The 24,892-nt window shown below is 36.0% G+C and overlaps 1 protein-coding gene across 9 annotated transcripts in view; it reads right to left on the bottom strand.

Moving 5' to 3' along the window:
• The window catches only part of LOC139977947 (uncharacterized), a 57,804-nt gene extending 37,284 nt beyond the window's left edge, over positions 1-20,520 (bottom strand). For 3 of the 9 annotated variants that reach the window (XM_071987707.1, XM_071987714.1, XM_071987716.1), the window contains exons 1-12: positions 20,219-20,518; positions 12,302-12,336; positions 11,377-11,479; positions 7,407-7,470; positions 6,790-6,839; positions 6,313-6,609; positions 5,700-6,002; positions 4,926-5,144; positions 4,371-4,481; positions 1,857-1,902; positions 1,626-1,669; positions 1,044-1,098 (exon numbers count right to left, since the gene is read on the bottom strand). In XM_071987707.1, coding sequence (XP_071843808.1) covers positions 1,044-1,098; positions 1,626-1,669; positions 1,857-1,902; positions 4,371-4,481; positions 4,926-5,144; positions 5,700-6,002; positions 6,313-6,609; positions 6,790-6,839; positions 7,407-7,423 — 1,142 coding nt within the window. In that variant the 5' untranslated portion in view covers positions 7,424-7,470; positions 11,377-11,479; positions 12,302-12,336; positions 20,219-20,518. Of the gene's footprint in view, positions 1-1,043; positions 1,099-1,625; positions 1,670-1,856; positions 1,903-4,370; positions 4,482-4,925; positions 5,145-5,699; positions 6,003-6,312; positions 6,610-6,789; positions 6,840-7,406; positions 7,471-8,703; positions 8,954-11,376; positions 11,480-12,301; positions 12,337-20,218 lie in introns of those variants that run through there. The other 6 variants (XM_071987711.1, XM_071987712.1, XM_071987713.1 and 3 more) reach the window with 6 other exon arrangements.
• Positions 20,521-24,892: the final 4,372 nt, after the last annotated feature.

The following is a 24,892-nucleotide window of genomic DNA, read 5'->3' as shown; positions in this document are numbered from 1 at the left end:
TGTAGCATTGCATATAGGCCTATATAAGCTACATTACACGCTACATTTGTTTGTGTGTGCCAGTACTACCGGTAGCCATTGAGACATGTTCTGGGCTTTGTTGGATCCTGTTTTGACAAATTAATCCAAGACTCAAGGATAGACCACAAGCCTAGGCCGACATTGAAAATTGATAGGCCTAACGTTAGTCTGCCTATCGAACCTACACTGGTGTTGATTTCATTTCTATCTATCTATGACAAATAAAACATGAATAAATGGTATCATAAAATAACAGATACCAATATATAGTAGCTGTCGATCTATCCTTCATGGGTGCTACGTAAATCACTTCTAGTCTAAGGCAAACTAGTAGTAGTATGGTATTGAAGAGCCTTTTCCTAAATGTTCATAGTTGGCATTCGTATCACATGAGGAAGTTATGTATACTTTCTTGTCACAGTAATGCTCTTAACATGAGTATTAGTAACAGGCCTAGGATTACCTTCATCGTTCGTGTATTGAATCATGGAAGCACCTTCTAGGCATGGAAATTTGCCACCCTCCGTACTGCTTCATATCTCGGCACAATTGACGTCGGTTTGCCAACTGTTGGCTGTAAATTGTGTTAGACTTCCAGCCCATCGTTCTCTTGTTATGCAGTACGTTATATGCAGACGAATTGTAAACACGTTACATACACACAGTCTGTGTATATACATCACGCCGCTAAGAGCAGTTTCTGTATCAGCTAACATATCACATGATACACAATAAAGATTTTGATTAGCTCTTTGCTGAAAAATCGCTGCGACGGGAGAAGTCCTATCCTAAACAACGCAAAGCGGACTAAATGAGTCCGTCTTACACTGCTGTTTCCTCTTTAAAATAACACTTCCCGAACCATCCAACATCGAGAATTGTAAGTAGCATATGGAAACACACCAGAATATGTGGTCAAACCTTGGTACTAAATATGTGCAACGACAGTGAACGATATCGAGCCTGCCCCGATGGACTAGTATATCTTATCTGTCAATTAAATTCTTAAATGCGCAACTTACGGGTCAGAAACGTTCATGGGTATGTTCTCCGTTATACCGAGTTTTTCGTCATTTTCTTTACAGAGAACAAAACGAACATTAGTGCCGCCGTAAAAGTTTTACGATGTAACGTTATGTTTTAATTATGTAATGCCATATAATGAAATGCTATTGATCATCCTTTACAGTAATTGAAGTTCTATTGTCAGCATTAATATACATCATTTGGTGAAAACTGAAAAGGTTAATGAGAGGCAATTGTGGAATGTCCTAAATGGACTTTACCGTTTTTGTCAATCCATTAATATTCAATTCTAGCTTGAGAACTAGCAACTTTTAAACAAGCTTAGTCAAATGTGTTCTTAACCAAGTTGTTTTTCTTTTTTCTTCTTTGTCGTTTCTAGGTAACATACTTAGGGAACAACCATTAGAGAAACTGTTGAATAGCGAGCGTTATGAAGTGGTAACTAAAATGTCAGCAGTATTTCATATTTTGATAGTTTACCGTATAAAGTTTCAGTTACAGTAGTATGAAAAAACTCATCTGAAAAATAATTTCATAAAACCGTTAATATCCGTTGTATTATCAATTGCATCCAGTACCTTCTACACTCTTCGTTAGCTGTTCTTCATGTGAGATAGCTCCCCTAGAAATTGAACAAAAAACATATTGCGTAAATTAATTTATGTTGGATACTAATTGTCAGTAATAAGAACTGTTTTTTTGATAGCCAGGACAAAGGTAAGAATTTTTAGGTATATAAAAGTAACACATTTAATTATATAAGTGTATAAATTAGCAATGCAGCGCTCCGCAAGTGTGGATTTACTCACAATGAAGGGAGTAGCGTGTTAGTTTCCTCCTCAATAGGTTGCTCTTCTGTGGGAGGAAATCATCAACTCTGTATTAGCCAAACATTTTAAAGACAAGCCTCCGTTCATAACTACATAATTGAATGTTAGTGCATTTAACATCCCCAAATATTTTCAAAATGTTTGGAATACAGGAGGCAAGCAACTTCCAGATTAATGCTACGATCAAATACCCAAATTGTAAAGGGAAATATTAAGGGCTTGAAATGCATGATTATTGTATCAATAATTTATATATAATAAATAATTTCTTCACAATAGATTTCGCAGTATAATGACTCGAAAATATCTAACCCCTTTCTGAAATTCAACCTTATTCTTAAGATCTCATTCGATTTAAATGTAAGACAAAGGGTACTTCTCTACATTATGAGCATTTGAGTTGATATTAGTTAACAAATATATATTTATGTAACTTTCTTATCTTATTAAGTCATGCAGCTACAGCAACCTGTAGCTTAATACATTCTTAAGCGGCAACAAAGCAGCTGCATTGCCAAAGAAAATAATACGTGTTTACGTGAATAACGGGCAGTCAATGGAATATTAGTAGACATAGCTAGAGTAGTCATAAGTACGCTTTAAATAGCTACATTACTTTGGTTTGTAAATTTGGCCAAACTCAGACTTTACCGAATTTACAAAATACGTTTTCAAATTATCAAAGTTAAGCAATCGCCTCTATTTTAAATGACGAATGAGACAGTAAATATTTTCTATAGTATAGTGTTTATCACGAGAATAAAGCAAAGTGACACAAACATAAAGTATTTATTGGATTATCTGAGGCGAAATAATTATCTAGCTTGCTAATAATTTAAGTACAGAAAGGCATTGTAAAGTTACAATGGACTGAATCACATATTACCATTGGGACCGTCTAACCAAGAATAGATATCAAAGTTCTAATATCAAAAAATAAACCACACCTATGCGCTGACCTCTATTTCATTAATTACTACAGCAAAATGTCAATGTAAAGGAATCTTCTATTAGATATGGTACTAATACAGAAGATGCCTTATCTCGTGAGACAAAGACCATGCACTTGGGTACTCATGAATGCCGAAAGCATACAATACATAAGCTTATTTATTTGTTCAAAATTGCTGGTCTTATTGTTATCTATATATATTGTAGTACCCTTTTTCCTTGATTCCTAGGCCTGTTGTCAATTGCCCATTGTCAAAGTAACCTGTTTAAAATTATATAAAGTACATACATCGAAAAAGAAAGCTGCACTCGAAACTACCTAATGAATGACATGCTAGGTTGATCAGTAATATAATACCAATGTCTTTGTTGCATGCCACCATAGTCCAATGCCATACGATGTAACGAATTTTTGACATTTAAGCAGAGATCGTGAGAGATCGTGTGTTTAATAAGCAACAATGAGTGTGCAAATAAATGTATACAGTGCACTTTCCTATTACAGTGACTACTTACGCGACAAGTATTCCCCTTCCAGACTTATAGTTACATAAGTGATCCAGCTTCATGGTTCAAGGACGAGCGCGCATAGTTTACGTACCAGTACTTTAATGATTTATATATGGTCGAGTGCGAAGTAACTATTATAATATCCATCTCAGAAAAAAATATTGGTATCATCTTTATTCCATTCTTGTTATCAATCTCACACCTCATTTTATTTTGTAAGACAACCCATTGTAATGTTACAATATTGTTATTAAAATATAGGGCCAGCAAGCATTCTGTTGTCTCCAGATTTAATAATAACAATAATAATAACAACCAGGCAGTTATATTTACGACGCTTAAGCGACCACGAATATGGTAGAAGAACACAAGGGTTTGAGGATAACAACTTTTAAGTCGGGTGGCTTCCAATTCAACATTTAACTCAAATTTGGAATTAAAATGTAATCATCTAAGACAAGTAAACCATAAACGTAACGCAAACATGAGTTATGCTACTGTTGTCATCAGTAAAAGGATTTTTTTAATCACGACCATTATTTTGTTATCTTATATAAATAAGATACGGTTTTCTTTCGCAACTTAATGCCAAGTACTTCATACGGAGTCGTTCACATCAGGGGTAGTTTTTGCGGTAATCATATGAACTGAAGGAGGAATACTCCTCCGTTAATATATCGCATCGTCAGAATAACTAATTGATAAGGCAAACATATTATTTATTGCGCACACAATCAACAATATCAATTATGTGCTTCATCCGATCATTCAGTTGTCACTGGATCCAGTTTTCCATCTTGCAACCCATCAAACATTCGCAACAGCCCCATATTCATCCATTCAGTCACCCGTCGATCAATTAACCAACAGTCCATTCACAAATATATACAGCCATTCAGGGAGCCAGGCAGTAAGCCATTCTTCCACACACCCATCCATCCGTCTGCTCATTGACTCACTATTAATCCATCCATTCACCTTTCAATGGAATCATCCATCCACGCACGAATAAATGTGTATAGAAATACGTACCGTCTGATTTCCCTCTTCTGGAGCTCATTCGACGATTGATGCATATAACAGCCAGAACCATGAGCACGACGCCAACTGAAATCGTGACTACGACTGAAAATATGCCAAAACCTGCCTCAGAAAGAAATTGTTAGAGTAGCATTCGATTAATTTTAACATTTGCGTAAAGCGTTAAATGAAAATCATAGTTGATCAGAATTCACTTTAATTTTACGGAAATAATGCAGCATCTGTTAAATAAGGCCATTTTGCTTCCGTCCACTGTAATTCATTTACTGAAGCAAAATGGTTGTTAACAGAATTACTGCCTCATTAGACAACGCCTCTGGATCATAAAGTGTTGGTGTCTTCGAACTAGTCCGCAGAAAAACATCACGAGCAAATACAGTACAAGCTGCAAATGTAGTAATGTAGTTAAGTGATGAACGAAATGATAGTCTGGTCCTAGCGTAGCAACGTTTTTGTTCTACTAACTCATTCAGAATTCTGAGCTTAAGCAAAGAAAAGTTACCTTTCCATTTGTGTTTCAGCCTCTATAGAAATGCTTGTACTTACCAGCCTTGTCGCCAGGAAACAGAATGCTGGACCGTCCGGTTCCCATTCCGTTTGTGCCAAAGCATGTTACATTTGTCGAGTTGCTTTCCTCAATATACAAAACATCTCCGTCTCGTAAATTTCCATTAAGTTCCATTCGATATTTATCCACTGGTGGATTAGCTTTACATCTGCATCTGGCCTCGTTACCAGAGATTGTTATGTTACATCTCGGTAGATCTGTTTCGTGTTGAAAGCAAAAGCGTTTTGTAATTGATCATGGGAGGTATTGTGGAGAAATATTACGAACTAAACACTGATACTTTTCTTAATATGTCAGTTATTGTATCACTGAAGCTATAATACTTCAATGTGCCTTAATAACTTGATATTAAATGGCCTGAAGGGTACTAATTAATGCCCTACATCCAAAGGAACTTAAAGGTTAAATTTAAATCCACAATTCTGATGTTATGAAACTTAAGCCATAAGCTTTATAATTACTACTGCCTTAAACGAGTCTACATTAATCGCACTGGAACTAGCAAGCTGTGCGATGGAACGGTCGTGAACAAAACGCTTATAAAAGCTTTGTGCTCTGGATTCTCGTAGTCATTTTGATTGTGTTGGTACTTGACAGAAAACTTAGCATGCATGTAATTTCGATTTCTTGTTGTTTAGTTGATTTTCCTTGAAGCTTTTTCTTTCCTGTGGTTCTGATTGTTTTCTATTCATATTACCCCAGCTATTTTATACTTCAACATCTTACATTGATTACCATGGCACGGTACTTACTAAAGTTTTCAGCGTGGTTGAGCGACTGTCCGGCTGTATATACTCGGCAATGTACTGAAATATCCTTAGATGACACGATGAAAGGAACAGTAGCTGATGAATTATAGGTTTTTCCATCTTCGTTTTGATTGGATTTATCGTTTGTTATATTCACCGTCTTCTCACTACCAACGACACTTAGCTCGAACACAGACACAGCAGGTCTAGCGTTGTATGCAGAACACGTAATATTAACTTTCGTACTTGATTGTGGTACATGGGTAGCTTCTGATTCCTTAACACACAGGTGCAAGGTTGGCAAAACTGTGAGTGTGAGATACGTATCCGATAGATTTAAGATATATGATTGGCTCCAAACTTAATTAATGTTTTGCAAGTTAAAAGGAAACTATACTGCAATACAATTGCCTCCTTGGTGTTATAATTTTCGGATTTAACTTCGAAGAAGATTTCCTATTGGTTATTACTTTGATTCTTATTATAACAGTTCCACATTTAATGCGTTTGCGGAATATATGGTTGAACATAATGTTTTTGATATGACTGATAGATAACTGACATAAATAAGAAAGTTTAAGTTCTAAATATGTGTTATTGCTTTGAAGTGTATTACCTCCAATTGTCACAGTGGCATTTGCAAGTCGGTCTCTGTCTTTGCATACATAGGTTCCTTCATCAGATAACTGGACGTCTCTTATAATTAAGCTGAAATCTTCATCACCAGAACTTATTTCAAAGTTGTCATACTTCTTCTTTTCTGTGTTCTTTTCCTTGCCAATGAAAATCGATGTCGCATCACTGAGATCATCCCATAATACGTAGTTATTGCCTTGAACAGTGCAGGACAACGTAACATCACTACCGTTAAGGAAGAGACCACTCGATGGAGTCTTGGTAATTTCTGCATGCACTAGAATAACGAGCACTTACAGGATTGGATATAAAGGTCAACATGTAGTGATTTTTGTTCTGAATAATCACAATTATTCTAATATATAAACATATCCTTATTGTGTCAGCGTCATCTCCTAAGCATGAAATGGATACCCACTTAACATTGACGAATTTATCACAGATATGTTTAACTTACCGTTGGATGATATTGATCCAAGTAGCAGTAATACGATTGTCGGAATAGCCCTTACAGAAAATGAGATTAAAGAAAAAATGAAGAGTTAGCTACTATTGACTAACTTATATCTGCACAGAATTTCCACCTTACAGTTTTCAAGCAGTCGCATAAATGATCAGGTATCATTTTATTAATGCATATGGAAACCATGCAGATAGTTATTAATAAAATCAATTTGAATACTGGTTCAGTTCAATCATTTCGGTAATAGCAGTAAGCTATTATTTCACTGGCTTTAACAATACTAATCATGATAATTGAAGCAGATATAAACGATTCTTTTTCCTCATGGAACCACACAAAATGGAAATTAGCCTGAGACGTATTGCTAGCCACTGCTCCATTGCTACATTAAGCTGTGTTCGACCATTAGTGTATTGTTCGTTTCTTTAAAACCAATGATTAAGCGTATATATTGAACGTGCGTATGTATCATTCATGCTATTATTTACTTCAGCTTACAATTGCCTGAATAATTCGTTGTCACTGCAAAATTTCATGTATGCTATTGCAAGAAAATGGCTCATGTTAAAATATTAGATAAGCATGCATTAATGTGCAGTAATAACACCTACCCTTTCCACGGCGCCATAGCGTTATGTATGTCAAAGATTGTGGTACTTTGAAGTACAATAAGAACTGCAAAATGAAAGTAGAGTTAAAGCCGTAACAAAGTTCAAACCCTAATGGTGATAATGATATAGACAGACTAAGTGCCGTCACGCCAGGGAACAGCTATGTGGGATTACTCTAATGTATAAGCTATACGCAAATAAAATAAACGTCAACATCTTTAGGACGTTTTTGTCGTATCAGAGCGTATTTACATATCAGGAGTTATGCGGTACAGCATATGTAGTGTTTTTATTTTTTTCTTGTTATTGTCACTCTTGGTACTTAGCTAACATGTATGAGAAACAGAAGGGCTAACGTCGTTGGATGAAAATGTCTAGAAAGGTTCAATTGAAATTTTGAGATAAATAGGTAAAAATAACACGCAATGTCTTTGTTCGTCCTGCGTTATGTTCGGTCAATCGGCACTATGGGAGATATATCCTCAGTTATTGTTATAGTTATGTAGATGTTGATCGTATTTACTGTATATCAGGTTAACTATGATCATTTTCTCTTCTCTTCAAAATGAACACAATATAATCTCCCATTACTGAATGTTTCTTTTCTGAGCCTTTCATGAGATAAACAGCTGTATTACAGTTCATACTTTAACAGCTGCAACACGTGTTCTTCCCACAGCCAATCAGCAATAACTGACGAACTGTTTCAACCCATGACCGATTTATTCTGATAATTATATGATAATTGATGATAATGCTCTTTTGGTTTTGTAAGCAAACGATTCACATTTGTAACATATTTCTTGAGCCTTCCTATTAAACTATTAAAGGAAGTAAATACGCCAAATTTATGTTACGAAATATTGAGCGGTAACATTTCTAAAATGCGAAAGTTAAATTATCAGTTTTAACAAATAAGTATTGAAACATATCATAGTAAGCAGTTGCTTTTCAAAGGTTGATTTCTGCTCCATTGTCAGCATTTATTGAAAAATAACCCTTATTTGTTAATCTTTGTCAACATGAGAGAGCTAGAAATGCCACAAATGGAGGCATATTTTATATAAAAAGAATATTGGAACAATGGAGATCAGCTTCGAAGTAAGCAGAGTAACATGCATACTAATTTGGTATTTTACAAATTAAAGGTCGATATTTATATATAATTGTTTGTATGAGAAATTTGCCAAATTACAATTTGAATGTTCCTACAATTGTAATGATAGAACTACAGGAAAAACAATGAAGAATTAGTTACGTTATTGTTGTTCAAACAAACGATAGCCATGTTCTTTACCTTTGTCGGTCTATACAGCGCTATTGGTTGATGGAGGTTTCAAATTACAAAGAGATCATAATCGTCAAAACGAATGAACAGTTGATCATCCATCGCTTACGTATCGTTGCTTAGGCTGATCCAATGTTCTCGCTTTCCTGACCAGGAATACTGTATACCATGTACAGATTACGTAGTAACGTTATATCATAACCCGTAATACAAAGAATGTCATGTTCTGCCTTTAACACAACGGTTAGTAACTGAAGCACTACGCTTGTACAAGGCGGAAATACAGAGTTCAAAGTCTAAATTGTCAGCAATACACTACTTTATTTTATAAAACGCCAAAAGGATCACATCTGATGATGATGATAATGTGTTATGATAGGATATGATATGAATTTGTAAAATAATATACATCAAATAAACTGTAATACAATAAGTTAAAACGATGATTATAATAATGATCAAGATAATATTAAGAACCCCATGATGATAATAATCGAATACACGATACTATTTAAAATGCATATGATATAAAACACGGGCGAATGCATAACTGTATGGAAAGGCGAATGCAAATACTTATTACTTATAAGGTGGACCTCACAATTATATAAAGGTTAGCTGATTGTTATTTTTACTGTTGTAGAATGTTGTTCCGTGTGTGTGTGTGTGTGACCTGTTTAACCAATCAGTATTTACGATACATAAGTGTTTATTATCCAGTCCACGGCCGCAACAGAATACATGGTATTTTGCTGATAGCAAGTAAAAGGGAATTCTACATATCCTGTTTAAGTTATACAAATGTCCGAAATATCATACATATGCAGACGTAGAGCTTCTTTTTAAATCGTATAATTTCTGATTATAGACATACATTTTCGTTTTATTATCATGTACTTTTCATATTGTAGACTTGTAGATTCATATTATCATGGTGTGGTTTCTTATATTCATTGTGTATCATGTGTATATTATCGATTATAAAATATATATTATAGTATATAATCAGTATATTATGAATATTAAATCATATAAAATTGTATTATCAGCAAAAAGGTGATAAAATAAGATGCAGATATCTATAATTCAATTGAAGAGTGGAGTAGGCTGTGCTACTATCGGACGTTAACGTCTTGTGGCAGCTCTGTTGAATTTTAGAACTTGAAGTCATCCCAAGGGACTTAACACGAAACAAATATGACATTTTAATCTTGCCTGTATTGAACTGTATAGTTTGGTCTTCTTTATCCAAAAGCTAATGAGTATGCTTTGTAATAACAGCCAACCCTTACCCGTTTCTTCTTAAATAACCCTTTCATACCGGTTCCTGCTCACATGATTTCATGAAAGCCAATCGTCATCATCAGTGCGTTAATGCATAATGATATCACATATCGCTGGATGGCCTCTAAGAGTTCGTTTCTCTTAACGGTTTAGTTTGACCATGGTGCGCCTGGCGGTATGGGGTGTATTTAAGTACCATTTTATCTGTGTCGTGGTTGTTGATGTGCTAGTTTACATTTCGTGTTACGAGAATGTTATAATAATACAGAGTATTTACTTTCAAAACGTCGAGGATAGAGTGAAAGTGAAAGTCGGTTGTCTTAATAAAGATGTAAAGATCGATAAAGTAATACAATGGTATATTGTTTACTGGCCATGTTGCAAGACCAGTACTGTATCCTATTCGTGGAATTCTGATCACGTGACCATAGCCTTTGCGTCAGTTTCTAAAATGCTATTATTTTGAATGATTTGGAACTAGTTCACAGAAGTACTTCATGCTTATAACACTAAAAAAAACATTTATGTGTTCTCGTTTTGTGGTTCCTTTCATATCTGAGAAGCAATTTTGATTGGAACAGTTTGATGGCAAAATCATTTTTAGTATGACAATTTTATTAAACAGAAGATAAAATATAAATTCAAATAATATTAAAAGAGCGATTATATGAATGGATAATCTCATATGTCAAGCTAGCATAATATCAAAGATCAGGTACTATACAGTCAGCCATAGGTATAAAGTTTCCGATTGAGACATTTAGCCAAGATAGCTATAGGCTATCCACGATAAATTCAATTAGGTTTATTCTAACCTACTACATATAAACTGCAATTTTTCTTCTTCGTGATTTATTGTATATTTACGTCTCAAGATTATGCATATATATAGTTCATGATGTTACACCCAAATAGTTAGTTTACTATTAACACAATGTATACCGCAATTGTTTCTTTCAAGTAACAAACTCCAATGTTATGTCAGGGTACATCTTACTCTAGTCCTTATTATGAATGCACTTAACCCAGAATATGTTAAGCTGTCAAAAGTATATAATGCAGATAATGTGCAATATGATTGTGTCAATATCTAGAATGCAATTGACCTTACTGCCGCCGGTAGCTTTGTTCAATTGTGCGTACTTGTATACGATTGCGATCTTCTTAAATTTGTGGATCGTTTTTTTTTTCAACTAACGCATGATAAATATTTATTTATAAGTGAAACGGATCTGGACGACGAAAGGTAATGATAATATGATATACATAGTACTTCAGTAACTCACTAACCATTATTTGATTGTAAAGTCTTAGAGGGTGTTAATCATTGGTCAATTACATCTCGTATACTCGGTATGGTCGATAACCTTTCTTAATATAAGAAAACAGCATACTCACATCATGTTGTAAGTTGAAGTCGTTAACGATGACTCCAAGAAGAAAGACACAGATAGTCTAACAGTCTAACAGTCTAACATTCTAACAGTCTGAGTAACAGTCACTGCATATGGAAGAAAACAATGATTTGCATATCTGACGCCATTTTGCCAACGATTAACTTCTACAATATAGATTAGTATGTAAATCGAAAGAACCAAGGACAAAGAGGATATTGGAACTGAAGTTCAAAGTCTAAACAGGTTTATTTCATCAGGTCCGTTATGCCAAATATTAAATAAAAATGTAATGTAGTCTTATTCCATAAAAACAGTAGCGACATCATGACATATTTTTAGCGTAAAAACATTGTACAATATGTACTTGTGACATGTGCCGTTTGACATTGACAGCACAACAAACGGCTGTAATAACGAAACCTAACAAAATACTATTTTTTGACTACTTTGCCTTTTTCAGTGTCGGTTGAGAACATGGGCTACAATGTGTTATTCCCATTCAGAGCAATGATTTGATATTCGAGGGTGCAATTGGATGGAAATAGGGACAGAAATTGCTATAGCTGGATTATTAAAGTGATCACGTGACTTATGACGTATATCTATACAAAGTGTTCTACATTTTGTTAGTAAATTTTTCTTTTAGAATTTCTCGCTATTTCTTATTACATTTTGGGTAAAGAAATTATAATATAACTCGTTATGAGATTATTAAATTTTGTGCCAAAAGGTACATTTCCGTTAAGATTACATTTAGCAGGGAAACTTTTTACATATTTGGTTAAGATGATATGTTTTGTCATATTATTACATTCTGCCGAGAAATACAGAGCATAAGAACTTGATAACAGCTATTAAAATATTATCATTTAAATATATGAAAATTACACAATATGTAATTATACAAACATAGTGATAAATTTTACCTGGAACTTATTGAACATAATTTTCTGTAAGAACTCTGTAAGAACAAAATAGACACAAGGGTATTCTGCGAATATTAAATATACACTCATTATATACAATTCACTTACATACTCTCAGGTTTTTTGATAACATTTGGAACAAATGTCTGACAAACTATCTCCAGTCCGTCTCTGTTTTACTTGCAGAAATTGAGCGTTCAAATTCAAGATATGTTTTAACATAAAATAAATTAAGTTATTAACAGTAAAAACAACTGTCTCAGCTGGAGAATTTGCTTAAAACTTAACGATGCAGCAATATAATTGGACTTCCAAAGAAGATTCCAAATTCACCAAGCTTGCTTTGGGCTTTTGTGAAATTATTATCAAATATGGTACCTCTAAAGACCGGGTATGGTAGTCTGAGAGTTTACATGTGTATGACAGGATTTTTTTATGAATTTCCATTTTTGTTGGCAACGAAAGGTACTTTAATCTCTTTGATATAGTTGGGCCTATCTCTGATGATATGTTTTTTTTTGTGGGGGGGGGGCGGGGGGAGAGTAAGAGTTTCATTGTCAGTCGCGTGAGAAATATTTCCGATTGTTTCACTGTAATTAGCTGAGAGTGAAAGGGTTCTGCGAGGTTCCCAAAAGCTGCAAAGAAGAAGAATAGCTCCGGAATATAATTTCGAGCCTTGTCCAGGGGGCAACTCAACCGTACGCTAAAACGTTTGTGAGACTTATTCGTCTCCTGTAGCGATTTTAAGGGACGAAATTTCATTTCAAATTTGTTGTTATCATAATGTACATAAGCTCTTGAGATGTTGCAGGATGGCGAAACCCACCCAAGCTGTAGCAGTTTTTTAAATATGGGTTTTCTTATGTTATAGATTTCCCCACCCCCCCCACTCCGTGCAGACACCCTTGCTCAATTTAGAATAATAATAATAGTAATGATAAAACAAGATTTTCACATCCCCTCTTTTGTAACATTCGTCGTAGAGTAGACGTTACTACCTACTCTACACCTGTATAATCCTTCACCTGAAAAGCTGACGCTTACGATTTATAAACTCTTGTCTCCTCTGGACGTGTTTTTGTAAACAACAATTATTTACACGAGTCGCCGCCAAATAAATCATCATTGGCGTATATCACCATGGAACTATGTTTTTACCTCCATGGTAACACTAACCAGAAAGCCGCCTCCGTTTTGTGCATGCTAATGTAATATTGCTTTCCATTTGAGTAGCTTTAACGTGGCCAACACTTACCACGTTTAACGAAGTTTTTTTGTATATAAACGGTTTATAGAAGAAAACATTGACATATCTAAAACATACTTGAACAAAAAACGAATGGGCATTAATTTATGACATTGACAGTAGTGTTCATATCTGAAAGGTGCAGGATAAAATGTGTACTGTTGTATCATTATCATTATTAGTCATTAGATTATCGTTAGTTAATAAGTTTTGAGCTGAGACGCAACGTGAACACGACACGACATGACTCAGTGTGGAGTGATCTGTTGTGGTGAATGTAACGAGTGATGAAAACCATGCTACGGGCTTCTTTCAATGAGTAGTTAAATGTTAATCTCACACATGACTTTTGTGATGAAAATCCTTTTCATAGCAAGATAACAACTTACAAAAACATGGGATGGACAAAATGAAGGTTGAAACATGGCGCCTTCCTTCTTGATCAATTGATTTCAACTTATCGAGCAACATGGATATCATGACCATGTATCTCAAACGACCTGCTCATGGTTCAATAGAATGCAACCCAAATATGCAATGGAATGACCTATACTATTTTGAGTGTTTACCGATTGTGCTAAGAACCGAAACTAAAAGTCACGATATGACGATTCATAAATTAAACGATCTTGCAGTCATACGATACTGATCTGGGAAGTCTGCATATAGCAATATAAAGTCTATAATATGTAATCCGTGCCATAAAAAAAAAACTAAGCATTCATTGAGTACAAAGTACAAACTTAATATAAAATCAAACAGTCATATCGTACTTTAACAACGTCATTAGAGAGGTTTTGAGATTTGGCATGATAAAGTATTGGACTATTATAAATTTAGTATTAGGGTTTTGTTCAAGGGTAGAGTTCGTTACTGCCAAATATCGCGTACCCCCGCTAAATATACTGCATAGAGAGAAAACGAGACCAGATATGGAAACTCCTCAGACGAAACATATTCCTAGCATGCTTGATGACAATATCTAACTGTAAATAACAGAATCAAGATAAAGCAGAAGCGTATCCACTGAAACTGTTCATAATCTCATTGCAATCACTGCGAAACGTTGGGCATTTCTGTTATTTTCATTTCGTCATTTGCAAATCTGAAAATTCATTTTTAAACTTGCTATGTCTGGGAAGATTCTACTTTTTATGGATAATTTCTTAGAGTAGGCATGTTAAGACACAGTGTATCATTTGAATAAAGTTGCAGTTAAGATTCATGACAACCTTTACAATTTGTATTTGGTTTTATTTTGTATTTGGTTGTTTTTGCTACTTATGTTTTAGCATATGGTATTTTTTGCCCTACAGTAATGTGGCACACGTTGAACCCGACCATATATGCCTAAGCAGTCAAGTCCAAACATATTAGATACACAGTCTAAAAATATTTCGTCCTGTCTGGATTAGCTAACATTTGCACGGTCCATTTGGCAGAGGTAATTCTGCACCGTGTATCAGCCATCAGATATGACCCCTCGCAAGTTCTCTGTTCTGTGCTGCAATGTTTTATAAAAAGTGACAAGACAAGGAAAATCCCTACTAAATGACTCCAAAACGTGGGTATCACTTGAACTGCTGCAAATAATATGAATGCATCAAAGAATGATAAAAGGATTGTAATAAAGTTGGCGTATATTTTACCGGTTTGTTTACGAGATTTAAAAAAAAGAAGCACTTGCTACTTTGGCCATGCTGGTAAACACAAGGAGTAGTTAAAATTCTTATTTAGAATACGCTAATGTCTTTTCTACATGAAATTAGTTTTATTTATCATATGATGTTATATTTAAAACATTTACGAACAAGTTCGTGACACATTTCGATTACATGTGTTATAATACTTACGGTCTTAGTGCCGAAGGTAGTTGGTCAAACCGAGTAACGAATCATACAACAGAAGTTAATGATATGCTAGTGGTTTTCCAATTGCTAGCACACACCAATTTGGTGTGAATTATACATTGGCTTCTATCCATAATCATCACCTGAAATGTCAGAAATGTTTCGTGATGTAGCCTATATTGTGACGAAGATTTGATTTGTGCACAGTCACGTAATGTTGAGTACAAACGATTTTAGAACCTAGAGTAAGGCCGCCTGCAGGAAGCAGATTTCGATAGTGTATTTTTTTTTTGTATATGGGCAAGGAAGATAAACCCATGTTAACACATTTGGTACGGCTTTTTTAAAATATATTTTCGGTTTGCTAGGCTGGTCGCAAACTATTTATTAACCCTGTTGAAAACGCTAGCCAAATACACTAAATAAAAGTGATCTTTTACGCAATGAAAAGATTCCCCTCGCAAAACGCATGGCAGCGAATGACAGCAAACTTATCTCATTAATCCTTACATTTTGATATATTTTGCAAATTATGTCCGATGACATGTAGACAATGCCTCAGTGAGTAGTCTAGGAGGTGTTTGGCTTCCTTAAGTGTATTGGTATTCTCACACGAAGCGTTTTTTATCCTCACGTTTGTTTGTTTGTTAACAACCTAATAATATCCTAACGTTGTTAGAGTATGGCAAACTGTAGGCTTACCAACTCGGCAGTTCTATGCTTTATCTGGTCGATATTAGTGGGCAACTTTTTTTGTAGAAATGATAAGTATAACAACGATGATGTAGCTAAGTGTTGAGAACTTAACCTCCTGCTCCCGCTAACTACTCATTTCTTGTGTTTTCTTGATAAAAATAGTCAGTATGTTTTCTTCCCCTCCCTTTTTGTGTGCTCTCTCGCGGCAAACAAAAGCAAAGTCGCGGAAAATCGGAGACCCTAACTTTACACCTGTGAAGAGAATGATTGTGTTCCTTTACCTATATCGGTCCTAAGTGCATACATAAATGTCGGGCTCCTACAAAATATTGTCGGGCAACAAAAATCTCGAAAGCAAAAGCCCTTCGGGCTGCCACTTTTCGAAATATTTTTCGAGTCCTGTAATGCATCGCCTTCTGTCGGATTAGCCTTACCAACTTGTTAAAAAGATGGCCGTGACTAACAAACGTGAAACTCTTAAATACCCCTTACCAAACAATCGTCGTTAAAAATGAGCAGCATGGGAATATCACCGGATCCGCTGTTTCATGTTTCCTTTTATTCAATAGCAGCTACAGTTTTCATTCATAAGGTAATCTCCCATAGACTATATTAGTTTGCATTTACCTGCACAGAAGAATGTAAGTCCAAAATTACATCCAATACTTAGTTGCCGTTATTCAACATTACACCAAACATATAGGTGAAGAATGGAATGTGCCTTTCTATCCTGTAATTAAACATCGTCAATTCACCCTTGTAGTATTGTCCTATCGCATAAGTGTACAAGTACAGTAGCAAAATTATGTGTACTTTTCTGTTTACTGACTGTGTGTACATTCCACTACAATGCATCAAGTCAACAATTGATTTACACTTTATTGATTCCTTACAATAGCAAGCAAATGTAACCGAAGTATTTTTGTTGTGGTTAACAGGGAGAAAGGCCACATAACTAATTGTGATGACTGGCACAGTGGAGGATAAGAGGGGGTATTGGTGTCACCTAGTCTAGCCAACTTTTGCCCCACATTTCCTAGGGAAAATATATAGTGTTAATTTTATTCTTATCACGAAGGCTAATTCCGAGAGTGTCATTCCATCATTAAGCTGTCGAAGTTAATGCTTGTATTTTTTAATCAAAGAGTCATTACCCCTTCTCCTCTGTAGATGGGATATAAACTCCTTTCCGTACAATTTTAGCCCCATTTGATGTTAGATTATTACAATACTGACCGTGAACCATTTGGTATTTCACGTTTATTGATGCTCAGTGTCAAGGCTGATATTTAACATGGTTTGAGAGTTTCAGTCGTTTTGGCGCTTGATGATCAAAACGTTGTTTTGGGATTATTTGGCATTTTGGTATAATCTTAATCCTATTAAAAGGTCAAAGAGACAGTTTGCCTCATGACCAGGCATATACCCACAAGTTTGAAGTCAATCGGCGTATGGAAACACCTTTTTTAAGCGCTTACACAACACCCAAACGCATATAGACAAACCGGACACTTTTCGTCACCACATCCACCGGTGGAACCCACAGCATTGATTCATATTTCAACATGCATGACAGAATTCCTAGGTAGTCCCGGTACTTGTCAAATCCATCATATGACAACCATTGCTATGATAACAGATGGAGCACTTACAAGCTGCAACAGCCAACTGACTGAAATACTTCCCCTTCAATGTCATTACATTTATGAATTGGGTGATGGTGTTGTTGCATGATCATAGTTTCAAACAAATGAAGATGGCGAACTAAAACAATTGATCGGCTAACAAACTCCATTTCTGATTGAACTTAAAAGACTTACACAGAAAGTAATCTAGTTTACGATCTTCTTCATAACGATAGCATTTTCTTACAAAGACTTTCATACCCTTCCCTCATTGTGTTAATTATTACACAGCTTAACAACAGAGTAATTAAGTATGAGGAAATGTTTGGCTGTTCTTTTGAAAAGCACTCATAAAGGAAAGCTAATACTGAAAGCTACTTCTATCTGCTACAATCCTCAACAAAGTATATTAGTTTAAAGTAATTTCCTGGTCGGCGTACTGCAAAGTTTACAGGGTTGTTTGTAATCCTGTGAAGTGTTATATATATATATGTAGAAATTGCAATATTTTCCAAAGATTTTTTTTTTTTTAAATTTCAGTAATTAATGATAAATGATCCACTACACTCAAATCGAACCCTTCGGCCTCGTCCATTCCACATTACAAAATAATACCTTGCAAATCCCAATATCACTGAACCGTTATAAAAAAAAAGTTTCTAAACATATATTAAATTAAGGTATCTAACGTGGAGATACCATAACGGGAACTAGAAAAACCATGATCGCTTTGATATTCACTTAACTTGAGAAAATAAAAGGAATATGTTTTGTAATATCGAAATTATATATCACAGCAACGGAACCAACATGTGAGCATTTGGACTAATATGTGCATCGAAAATTCTTCACACATCATGATACTACGAAAATATTTAATTGCTCCATTATAATCACTTTCCGGCTTTCCCGTGGCCATCGATTTAAATTTGTCATCTCCATCTCACTGTAGCATTATGGATATTTCAAAACCTAATTACACTTTCCGCACCCGGTCTTAACTCTGAATTTGATTTACATTAAATAGGTACTTATCGCTTGATTGCTTTCAATTAAAACTGCTCAAACTCTTCTATTTGGTAATTGTACCTCTCGCAATGGTTTTCAGTTGTATACATGTTACGGTACTTCAAACGTTAGTCAGAAATACTATATCTTTAAGTATTTGCAATTTTGAATACCTAATGACTGAAACGTCCTCTTCTATGTCATAAAAATGAAAGAAGCAATCAAGCAAATCGTGACAGTGTGTTTACAATTGCCATGAAAACGAAAGAGCTTGAGACTGCAGTATTATCAGGGGGGGGGGGGGGGGGCAGGGAAGACGATTAATTAAAATGCATTTGAAATGCTAGATTCGCTGACCTAACATTACTCTACATAAAAGAGATTGCAAGAAATTCGCATAGGTTTCGATCCTAGCAGGATCTTCTTCAAAGGCTAAATGACAAGTAACAGTAACAGAAGGGACAAAAAATACGCACAGAATACAGACAGGTTAATGAGCATGGTGAACACAAAGAGATATATGCAAGGGAATTAGTAGACAAAGGATGGAGAGAAGAAAGAAAGAAACCAACAGCGGAAGAGGAGAGGTAGGAGATACACAGCGGAGGGACAAAGAGAGGATTAAGGGAAGGGGAGGGAATAAATTGGAGAAGGACAAGGACAGAAAGATGTGGAGAAAAATAGGGTGGAAGAGAGCTATGAGTAGAGGAGTGGTGGGAGGGGGGAAAAGGGGAGAAGGAGGGCGCAGGAGAAATGTTAGTCATGTCCTTCCTGAATGTTGAGCCCATGTTGCATCATTCGAGCACTATGCTGAGAATTTTTCGGGCACCTACTGAAAGCAAAATAAATTGAAATGTGTTGTTCAATGGTTAAACCTCTCTTATTATTAGCATTATTATTGTAAGGACCTCCCAAAATTCTAACCGATATGGAAGGGAATTACACGGCAAATGATTGTATGTAAATGGCATGCGATGTAATAACGAAAAATGTTGGTATTATGTTTCGGTCAAGTAGTTACAGCTCCCCCAAATCAAATTGGGCTCCTACGCCTATAATCGCAGTTAAATAATAACGTTTTCATTTTTTGAGCCTTACTATAAAACTAAAAATATTGGCATGCAACAGAAGCAGTAACGGAGATTGCGAAACAAAAACAAAATGAACGAGTTTATGCAAATTATGAGTTAAAATGATACACGTTACATTATGATGCATATACACTAATCAATTTATATCTATTAAACAGTTGTTTCCTCAAGGTTTATTTCTGTTCCATTGACAGCATGTACTGAAAATGTATCGGTAAATCATTGTCAACAAGAGAGAGAGCTACGAATGAAGGCATATTTTTTATATATATGAATGTATGAATCATTTGTCTAACCGCAGTTTTCATGAAGCTAAAATGATATGATAGAAATTATATGAAATACAATGAACAATCGGTAACGTTATTGATTTTCAGACAAACGATAGCCATGTTCATTACCTTTGTCAGTCTTTACAGCTACATTGGTTTCTGAAGGCTAGAAGGAAGAGATAGTCGTCATGAACACGAATAAACAGTTGAATATCCTTCGAATACCTTATCGTTGTTGAGGCTAATTCAATAATCTCGCTAATTTCCTGATGTCTTCATCTTATTTGTTCTGCCAAAACAAAAGCATAACGTAACATTACTATTTACCATGTGCAGATTACGTACTTACGTACCGTTCCGTAATACATACGGTGTCGTCTTCTGCCTATAATTCAAAGGTGAGTAACTGAAGCACTACGCTTGTACAATGCGCACTTACAGTTCAAAGTCTAAATCGTAAGCAATAAACTGTGTTGCTATGGAACGCCGAAATGACCACAACTGATGATAATAATATATGATAATGATATATGTATTTGTATGGTAGTATCCAGAAAAGACAAAATAATATACACGTTTATAATAATATTTTACACGACGATAATAAAAGAATACACGATACTACTTACAATATAAAAACGGGCGATTGCATATCCGTATGAATACGCGAATGCACATGCAAATATTCTTCAGTTAAGTCGTAAAACCACTCACAAATTACAATACAGAAATTCTTATTATCCAGTCCAGGATGGCAACAGAATATCATGGGTACATATTTGTGCTTAAAGCGAGTAAGAAGAATTCTATAACCTATATAAATAATATAAATGTCCAAACTATAATCGTGTAGATGATAATTGTCATCGTGTATCCTCTTTATATTTTCGTGTTTCATCAGTTGGGGTCATTTTGGCGTTCCCTACGTTGCGATGTATTTTAATGGCTTTTCTTGATCTATGCAAAGTACAGGTATTTCTTATTATATACATGTGTTATTATTTACATGTGACAAGTGTTTCTCCATCGGTTAATCCATCAGATTATGTTGTGTCATCACACCAAAATCTGAGGAAAACTTTTAAGGAAGTGGGAGAATTCAATTCGAACTTAAAGAACCTTCAAAAGTCTAATTATGAATAGAAAGTCAACTTTAAGGGTTACTCCTGTACGGATAAGGTGTGAATCGATCTCCCTAGGAACAGCCATATGAAATCGGGAAGGCCCGTTAGTGGTTATGAAAGTAATTCAGAATGAAGTCGAAATCCCTGTAGCATATCACGCTTGCGATTTGGGAAATCTCTTGAAACCCCTCCGTACAGCACATTATAACAGGCGATAGCCCCACAGGTCGTAAATGCCGTAAAAAGGTCAGTCGAGTTGAAATCGTTTCCAAAGAATGGACAGGACTATCAAAACTATCCCAGTCCGCTTAATCAGGACCCCTTCCGTTAGTCTGTAGTCAATCTTCTGGGGCTGGTACGGCAATACAGAATGTTACATATCCTAATGCAAATGCCCCGCAGGTTGAGTACCCGGCACAATGAACAACAAGACGGCGACCCTTGCTCGTTTGAAAGATTTCTATTGATATCACCCTTAATTGAACTTTGCCTTTAAAATAGTTATCTACATAATCGTGTAAGTAGCAGCTGGACAATTCTGTAGTTGTTTGCTAGAAATAATTGTGACGATGCTGTAGTAAATGCCAGGTGTAAGGCATGGGTTACTGTATGTATATGTATATAATGCCGTCATGTGTGCGCTTGGTTTAAGTGTTAAATGTATGATGGGGATAGTGGAATAACACATTCACTCTCACAAGCAGGTTAAACCAAACATAAACGTTGGGGGGAGAGCGGGCGGGGAGTGCTGTAAGAGTGCACGTTATGTGATTTAAATTGTTTATATTGTCAAGTAAAGATCATTTGCATATTGAAAGTATATAGATGCCTGTGTATTTCTGTTATTTGTATGTACATTATTTGCAGTAGCAATCGTAATTGTTAGTTATTTGGAGGGCATTCAAGTGCCGAGTCTGGAGAAAGACAGATCGTCAATATATGTGCTTGATATACGAAACACAGGCGCTTATCCAGGGGGGGGCGTTGGGGCGCGCCCCCGGGTAAGAAAAAGAGGAGACAAAAAAAAGAGAAGAAAAAAGGAAAAAAGAGGGCAAATAGGAAGAAAGAGGGGAAAAAAGAGGAGGAGGAGAGGAAGGAAGGAAGGAAGGAAGGAAGGAAGGAAGGAAGGAAGGAAGGAAGGAAGGAAGGAAGGAAGGAAGGGAAAAGAAAAAGAAGAAGGAGAGAAAAAGGAGAAAAGGAGGAAGCAGAAGATAAACGCCAAGACACCGGGAAGAGAAAGAGGAACAGTGACAGCGCTGCGCTGAACCAAGTATTACATACACATGGTCGGGTAGCCAGTGACGGATCGAGGATTTCGGAAGGGGCGTACGCCTCACCCTACCCCTTACACCGACAACTCCATTTTTGACGTTTCCATCTTTCCTCTCTCACTAATGTATCTTTATATATATTATGGTCTACCATAACGCGCGTGTGTGTATGGACGCCTTAAACAATTGTGCTATGAAACCAACTGTGGCTGGTCTCGAACTCGACCGAGGCGTCGGGGAACATGACGCATTTCGGGAATGGGGCGACCGCCGCCCCCCCCCCCCGAGCATATTTTTGTTATGATATCGCGGGGTACACCCCTCAGTCCGACAAGTTTTCAGTCCGACAAGTTTTCAGTCCAAAAATAAAATACACGTTTTCAGTCCGGAAATGAAATACACGTTCTCAGTCCGAAAATGAAATACACGTTTTCAGTCCGAAAATGTTTTCAGTTGGGGAATGAAAGCAGTTTTAATGCCATAATATCACCAGCCCGAACTGATAGTAAAGAAATCGATTGAATCTTTCGTATATACTCATAATTGACAAATAAGGAGTAAAGTTTTAGAAAATATATTGGAATTTTCGGTCCCCCTGCTTTCATTCCCTAACTGAAAACGTGTATCTCATTTTCAGACTGAAAACGTGTATTTCATTTTCGGACTGAAAACTTGTTTTTCATTTTCGGACTGAAAACGTGTATTTTATTTTCGGACTGAAAACGTGTCGGACTGAAAACTCATTTTTTCGGATAAAAACGTGTATTTTATTTTCGGACTGAAAATGTGTCGGACTGACAACGTGTACCCGATATCGCTAGTCAATTCGAAATAGAAAATGCTTAGATGCAACTTACAAGGCATGGGAAGTGTCATTTCCAGCGATCTCGGAGGCATTTTCGAGCAAAATTTTCTTGTACGCTTCGCGCCAACCCATCGTGGCGCTACGCTTAGATAGTTTGCCAACAGGCTTCGCCCCTCCCTCCCTTGGCAAATTATTCGCTACGCACCAGTTCGAATTTGTAAAGCAAACAGCAGATATCACATCATATTAGTGAGCATGAAAATGGCGTTCCAGGATGAAGAGCCTCAAAACTGTTTGTGTGTAGTGAAAGGCGAAGGAGCCCAATTTGATTTGGGGAGCTGTAACGACTTCCCCGAAAAATATAACCAACATTTCAACATAATCAACATTGTTAATGTCAATATCATATAAGCAAGCATCGGTTATTACTTCGCATGCCATCATGTACCGTACGGTCACTAAAAGTTGCGCAGTATACCGCTGGATGCTCATATAAACAACGTTTTGTCCTATGTAGATTGAGAAAAAGCATGGAGGTCCAATTATGTCAAAACTCTTTTACATTAGTAATGGCGAGTTAGTCGGCCAAGCATAGAACTTTATTTTAATTACCAAGGAGAAAAAATATATATATGAACATATAAATATGCAGTAGCTTGCCCGAATCTTTTTCAAATTTTGCCCGAAAATTCTGTGGAGAGCGTTTTATGTTATTTGTTTTGTGACATTAATATTAATATAGGCCTAACGATTTTCTTAATTAGCATCATGTTGCCCGAATATTTCCGCGTAACACCACCGTAAGCGCAGCTCATCTGGGCTACCACGCTTTTTGCACTATCATCCAAAACTTTTTCTAAGTAGTCAACTGTATACCTGGACATCCCCGACATGAGTGTATATAAGAAACGTTTTCTTGTTCATGGATGGTGGGGGGAGGGGGTAGTGCCTACAAGCCTAGAAGTACAGGTTTATCATATTCTTTGTTATTTTTTATATTTTTTTGTGAGACAAATTGCAGTCTCACCCGACACAGCGATATTATCCCGCCTACAATTGAACAATGTATGTTTTTCTGGAAGTAGCTGAGTACTGTGTTAAAATAATAAATATCGGTAACTAAATAGGAGCCTAAAAAATACACTGTCCTATTTTTCCCCTTCAAAGTGATGTTACCATTTTTTCTTCTTCTAATTTACTAAATTTTTGGGGGAGTGTCAATTTCTAAGATGTGAGATTATAAAATAAAGAATGTTTAGATGCAACTTGCAAGGCCTCAGAAGTGCCATTTCCGGCAATCTGAGAGGCATCTTTTGCCAAAAAATTTCTTGTACGCTATGCGCCAACCGACGGTGGCGCTCCGCTTAGATAGTGTCACGGGAACTTTCGGGCACAAAAGTTTCTCACCCCCGCCCAAACTGAAATGGTCCCGTACGCCTATGATCATACTTCCGTCTACTCGTGCAATTTTGACCAGTCTGTTAGGGGTTCAAGGAGGTTTCTCTATATTGGTTGTCCATAGATGAAATTTTTTGCAACATTATGGGTATGTTTTGAAGTGAGTTTAATCACGAGAAATGTGAATTTTTAAATTCTGAACAAA

Source organism: Apostichopus japonicus, chromosome 12 (genome assembly GCF_037975245.1).
Source record: "Apostichopus japonicus isolate 1M-3 chromosome 12, ASM3797524v1, whole genome shotgun sequence".
NCBI lineage: Eukaryota > Metazoa > Echinodermata > Holothuroidea > Aspidochirotida > Stichopodidae > Apostichopus > Apostichopus japonicus.
The sequence above is the reverse complement of the archived record's forward strand: the minus strand, read 5'-3'. Positions and strand labels throughout refer to the sequence as shown.